Raw genomic sequence first — 6,655 nt, forward strand, 5'->3', positions numbered from 1 at the left:
ACCCTGATTTCCAAGCCACCCCCCCTTTTTTTTTCTTCAACTTCAACTTCAACCTATCTATACCCCGCTTAATTTATGATTAGGTTAATGACAACCGACACGCAAGAGTATGAGAAGAAGAAGAAGAAAAATCACCACTCTACGGTTACTTGCACTCAGTAGGAAATGCCTTTGCACTGGCTTTTCCTGAAAATGTGCGAGCATTGGTACGTTGCCGGAAGAGAGGAAAAGGAAGAAAAGGAAAGGAAAAGGAAAGGAAAAGGAAAGAAAGAAATCGTCACTTGTCTGCCTGTCTGTCTGTCTGTCCGCTTGTCTTTCTCTCATACGCATACTGCACATGGATGACCTCCCTTACTTGTAAAACCGAAGAAGAAGAAGAAGAAGAAAAAAGTTATATGTGATATCCAAAGAAAGAGAAGGAAAAAGGAAAACGAGAAAAGAAAAAAAGAAATAAGAAAAAGAAAAAAAAGTCCCCACCCCTTCTTCCTTTCTTCCCTCCTTCCTTCCCTCCTTCCTTCCTTCCTTCACCCCTTAAGTTAGCGACCAAACTATCGGTATGATAGAAGAAGAAAACTATGCTACTGTATGAAGTAGAAACCAAAAAAATGAATGAAAAAAAAAAAACACCTTACATGAAGAATAAGCAAAAGTACGAGTACTTTTATCTAGGGTTTTATCATGAGCGAATAAAGAAAATGGTGACAAGGGAGATCTGCCAGATCGCAAGGATTACCATAAATAGAAACGAAAGAAAAAAAAAAAAAAAAAAGAAAAGAAAAGAATTTATACACCGGTAGTAAATAGGCAGGCAGGCGTACTGTACTCGTACAGTACAAGTAGTCAAGTATCGTGATGCTGTCCGTTTTGTCCGTCCCCCGTCATACATACTGTACGGGTATGATAGGTATTTAAATTAACTTACCGGTAGAGTGGAAAGATCGCCATGTCGACGAACCATCAAAGAGGTACGCATAGCGGGTAGGAAAAAAAAACATAAAAAAAAAATAAACACAGTATCATACCTCTACGAGTACAACAGGTGCCGGTATGCACTATGCACAAAGGAAGGGGGGAGAGAGAAGAGTAAAAACTACCGGTACGATAGTCAACAGAAATCAATTCTACCACCAAGTATGATACTTGAGTACTAGTACAGGTAACATTACAATACCGGTAGGGTAATTCTATAAGATAAATCAAATATTTACATACAAAAACATACACACAAAAACAAACGAAACCATAAAACACCCCCAACTAAAATCTCGGTTTTTTTTTTCTTTTTTCCTTTTTTCCTTTTTCCTTGTGCCTTTTCTTCCCTCCTTCACCCCGTACTCGGGTATTCGAGTACCGGTACCGCATAAAACTAGCTTATGATAATCATGATTCCCCACTAAAATAATAATGTAAGGAATCAACTCACGTGTAAGGTAAAAAAAGGGGGGGGGAGAGGGGAACAGAAGGGAAAAACAGTAAACACGCCTGTATTCACCCTTAATAGATAGATAGATACTGTAGATAGATAGATAGGCGGGAGGGGAAGGAATAAGAGAAAAAGGGGATAAAAAAAAAAAAAAAGGTTAAAGTAAGGTAAGTTATGATAACACGTGAACATTAAAGGAAACTTCGGAGCGCTTTGAGAAGGTTGAGTGAGCGAGTGGATGGAGAGATGAATAATGGGCCAAGACATACACTAGATAATGGGTATACAAGGTGACAAGATGAGAGGTAAGGTGAGGTAAGTTAATCAGAGTGAAAAAGGAAAAGAGAAAGAAAAAAAATGTAAAGGAAAAACAGAAGAATGGATGGGGAGAAAAACCAAAAAGGAAAAAGGGAAATTTTAGACAAAGATGTTGACGAAAAAAAAAAAGTGCTTGTTTGTGATGGTATCTTCCCGATATATATAAAATAAAAGAGGAAAAGAAAAGAACAAGATATACATCTCCTATCCCACCTTTACTATCTCCTCCAGAGACTACCTATCTTTTCTTCCTTCCTTCAAATACAAATATGTAAATAAAATAAAAAGAAAGCCTAATTTGCCCACTGTTTCCCCCTCACCAGCACCAACCGATAGATAAGAATAAAAAAATAAAAAATAAGGAGAATGGAAAATGAAAACCACGAATCAATATAAAAAAAATAATAGTCAAGAAAAGGTAAACCAAAAAGGTGAAAGGATCCAAGTGCACGTCTTATCCAGAAGCATGAAAAAAAATGAAAAAAAAAAGGGGTCACGCCTATCCTATCCACACAATAGAGCATTCCAACCATCCCTTACCAATATTTTCTTTAAGCCCGCAAAAAAGACATCCAATGGTGTATCACTACTCCCCCAAAACAAAAAAAAAAAAAACGCAGGTCATTGCGGAGCGGAGTAAGCAGAAGAAAGCAATTAAAAGACATTCATAAAATCATCCCATTTGTTGCATCAAGGGGTGCATCAGTGTACTTGGAGCAGGCATAGATGGGGGCATCCCCGTCATTGGCATTTGTTGTGGCATGTAGTTGCTGTGCTCCGAAGTCTCTGAGACGTCCTCGATGGTCTGGAGCTGGTCCTCTTCGTTTTCTAGATCCTCTTCGCTGTAACTGCCAGAATAGTTTTCAGCGTTGCCCGACGTACCATCGCGGTCATGGGTGCGACGATGTTGGGCTAGATTGTCTGATCGGGAGAAGGCTTTGTTGCAATGATTGCAAATATAAGGCCGCTCTTGTGTATGGGTGCGCACATGTCTAGGTTGTGTTAGCGGGTGTTTGTTAAACGACCAATGGATTGGATGCGAGGGGAAGAGCCAACCTTTTAAGATGCTCTAATCTCTTAAACAACCGCCCACAAGACGGGATAGGACATGAGTGCGATTTCTGGGGGTATGGTCCAACTTCCATCACAGTAGCGCTCTTGGCACGTCTTATTGCGCCAGGGCGCTTAATCTCGGACCCAGCACCATATTCTGACTGGTCACAATTCGATGTAGGGGGTAACGAGCTGTCCTCATGCTGCTGCTGGATCATTGAAGAATGGGGAGCCGGACTATGGTCTTCTACATAGGAAAGCGGTGTACCGTGCCGCGATAGATCAACAATTTCTCGGGGGGGCATCTGCATACCCATGTTCACTGGAGGTGAATCAGAATCACTACCATGATCCGACATGGGAACGACAGAAGCTGTTGCTGAACGTCTTAGATGATCACTCGCCCGGCGCGTGTGACCGGTAGCAGCGTTTGTGGCGTGAGCCAAAGAACTGACTCCGGGGGTGATGGATGATCGTCTTCGACGCTGCTTGTATGTGGGTGAGCCCTCGATAACCGAGTATACATTATTGCTATATGCGCGCGGGGTAGAGTTGAAGGGAGGGGCGCCGCTAACGGGAGGCAAAGGAAGCTGGATCATGCCATGGAGTGCATTAGCCCCAGTATGATCGGGCAATGTATTATACACATTGCCGTCATGGGCAAGATAATGAGGCTCAGAAAGCTGTACCATCTGCTGGGGGGGAGTAACAGGCTCGTACGAGATACCTCGAGCACTATAATCTTCTGACGGAGCAAACGACGGAGCCGGGGAATACTCCAAATAGCTCGGCATTGACACTGTTCGCTGATGCATCGGCCTCGATAGCGGCATTCCCGTCCTGTCTGACGGATAATAGGGTCCTACCGAAAATTCATCTTCCCTTTTCACCGGAGCCGGAAGGGACATCGGTATCTGAGGATACGAACCCATCTGGCCCATATCTTCATGTACAACGGGCATTGAGTGGGGTATTATCTGTGGCGGCGGCATTGAATCCATAGCGCGCATCACAGGGGAGGTAGAAGAGGAGTAAGAAGCATGAGCAGAAAATGAAGATGAGTTCGCCTGCTGCGCCTTTGTGAGTTGCTCAAAAAGCGACTGCGACGAGTCGAATTCGAATGAAAGAGCCGGTTCGCTAACAGCAACCGTTGTAGCTTCCTGTCCCATCTTTTCCCTCTTGAGATCACGCTCCAGCGCATCTAGGAAAAGGCGATCATGAGGAACACTATACCAGTAGAATACCTTCTGCTTCTTCTGGGTTCTAATGCAGTTATTTTTGTAAAGAAAGTCGAGAAAAGGGCTCTTAGGCTCCTCCAGCGACGCGTCTGTCCCAGACTTTAAGTTTCTCAAGTCGGAAAAAATCCCCTCTTCAAACTTTTTTGAATTCTTCACCGGTCGGCCAAACGCCTGGAAGCGAAACGACAAGCATCTTACGATATCGGTACCCGAGATATGGAAAAGGTTATTCCTGTCAAACGGTTAGCGAGAGCCTTTTCTCCCTTCTCTTCACTTTGGAAACCTGGCGATCGGGTTGAAAAAAAAAAAGGCAGAAACCAAGCAAGACGAGGCTGTTTTTTTTTTTGCCGTGAATTTTTTTTCACCCATCCCTTTTTCTTTCCATCTTCTCCCATCTATTCAGAGAATTCATACCATAAGACACAGGATACGTATTCGCCTGTCGGTAATAAAAACCGCCTTATGTATTGATCAGGCGCCCAGTCGACTGGGGCAGAAATGAGAAAGTATTTCACTGTACAAAATCGTCAGCACAAAGTAGTTCTCCTCAACGCTATCACCCAATCTCAATTCTCCTTCTTTCTCTTCTTCGCTCTCGAAAGCCGCGAGTCTCCACCAATGGCCCCTTCTTCACATCCTTTCACCCAAACCCCTCCCATCAAAATAAAATAAAGGTTATAAGAATGCGCTTACAGTTATCAACTTGCTGAAGAGCTACTTGAGCATCCTGAGGTAATGACTGTTGGGCTTCAGTCGAGAGCATGAAAGTTTCAGGCTTCTGATTCGCGAGGTGATGCTGGCTATACATTAGGTGGGCCATGATTATTGCGGTCACGCCTTGGAGCGGCCGGCACTGTGATAAATTTTTGGCGGAATATGTTGCGAATTCTGGGCTGCAGTTGTGGTTGCAGGATGGTGAAGGGCTAAAGAGGGGTAAATGCTCAGGATGGAGTAAGTCTCGAGCGGCTGCCGCGTAGTATCTAGCCCAGGCAGGATTTCTTAAAAAAACGAAGGATTTTTTTTTTGAAAAAATGAAAAATAAAATAGCGAAAGGCAAAAAGCAATGGAGCACGGCTTTAGAGAGCGTGATGAAGATCTCGAAGGAACGAAGGGGAGGGTCCTGCCTCCGTTGTCCTGCGCAAAGAAAGACCTGTCCCTTGGACGCGTAGACGTAAATAATAATAAAAATATAAAAACAAAGAGAGCCCGTGAAGTAGGGGGAGAATTACTTCAGAAAGCTTTTTTTGGGAAGAGGGGGTAAGGAAGAGGAAGAGGACGAAGGGAGAGGAATCTGGGACGAAGAGAACGGAGAGGGACGAAGGAGATGATGCACGGTGTTAATGAAGGGATGTGTGGGTAGAAGAGAGGGAGAGGAGGGGGGATGGTGGGTGGGTGTGGGCGGCTAAGGGGGTGTGGGTAGAGGAGAATGGAGCAGCAAGCACCAGAGCGAGGGCAGGCGGCGGCAGGGCGGGCTGAGTTGGGCAGGCCTGCTGCTTGGGTGCTTAGTGTTGGTTGGAGAGCGACCGCTGCTGCTGTGGGGAACGAGGACGAAAAGAAAAAAAAATATGGGAAAAAAAAAAAAGCGAGTTCCACCGTTCCTGGCGGTTGGTCCCCTTGATGTAGAGTTAAAGGTAGGGAAGTAGAAAAATGAGGGAATGAGGAAATTATTTCAATGAGTGAACGAGGTGCTGTGGGTATTCCACTGCGAACAAGGGAAAAGGAAGGGATATACCTATGGCCTCTCTGAATAGAAGTTACTCTCTTCCCGGTCAAAAAGTTACTCCCTGGGTTGGGCGAGAGTGTGTAAAAATACGAAAGGGAAAAATGGCCCAGAAAAAGACCCAAGCCAAGTCAAAGTTGGCTAAGGGTACCGTGTGGTCGTCGATCCCGGGATGTCTATTTTGTCTTCCTCAACTCATGCGAACCGTAGCTGTAGTAATAGAAAAGGTCTACTAATCTCGTGTAGAAGAACTTCCAATGTTGTAGATGTTGTCGCTGCTGCTGCCGCCGTTGTTGTGCTGTTGCTGTTGTTGTCGTCGTCGTTGTCGCTGTCGTTCTTATTAACCATCACAGAACTGCGCACCATGTATTTCTGGCTGGTGCTCGCTTGATTGCTGCTCTAGGCATGCACAGTACCGGTAGGGTAGCTCGTAGTAAGACCTCACGTTATCGTGCTTGGTGCGTTCGCTATTCTTGCTCGCTGCTCTAGCCTCGATTGCATGTTGCCTTGGTTCACTTCTACACTGACAACTGACGGATCCCTTCATTGACCCTTCCCTTGGCACCAACTTCAAAAAATAATTATTCATAAAAGAAAGAAAAAAATACCGTATCACCACCACCCCATACCTAGACTAGAACACCGGGCCGTAAACTGAGTTCCTTCAAGATCAATGTAGATCTCCGCTCAAAGACAAGAAGAATAGTAACTTCCTCGGACTCATTAGAATAGGGGCGCGAGCGGAGGGACGCCCAAGTCATGCTCAGACCTCCCTCTGTCATCCTGCTTTCTCTGCTGCAACTCCGGAGGAATTTCTATTGTGCTCTACAATCTTCGTTGCATCTTCTTCTTCTTCTTCTTCCTCTTCTTCTTCCTCTTGATAGCCTTCTGCTTTCAATTGAT

The 6,655-nt window shown here is 44.7% G+C and overlaps 1 protein-coding gene; it reads right to left on the bottom strand.

The window, feature by feature from the left end:
* Positions 1–1,874: 1,874 nt before the first annotated feature.
* GSTUM_00006450001 (uncharacterized protein) lies at positions 1,875–6,010 on the bottom strand. XM_002838655.2 has 4 exons: positions 4,726–6,010; positions 4,447–4,546; positions 2,798–4,264; positions 1,875–2,733 (listed from the first exon to the last, which is right to left on the bottom strand). The coding sequence occupies exons 1-4, from the start codon at positions 4,838–4,840 to the stop codon at positions 2,415–2,417; spliced, it is 2,001 nt and encodes a 666-aa protein (XP_002838701.1). The 5' UTR covers positions 4,841–6,010; the 3' UTR covers positions 1,875–2,414.
* Between the last annotated feature and the right edge of the window lie 645 nt (positions 6,011–6,655).

This window comes from Tuber melanosporum (genome assembly GCF_000151645.1).
Source record: "Tuber melanosporum whole genome shotgun sequence assembly, scaffold_27, strain Mel28".
Lineage (NCBI taxonomy): Eukaryota > Fungi > Ascomycota > Pezizomycetes > Pezizales > Tuberaceae > Tuber > Tuber melanosporum.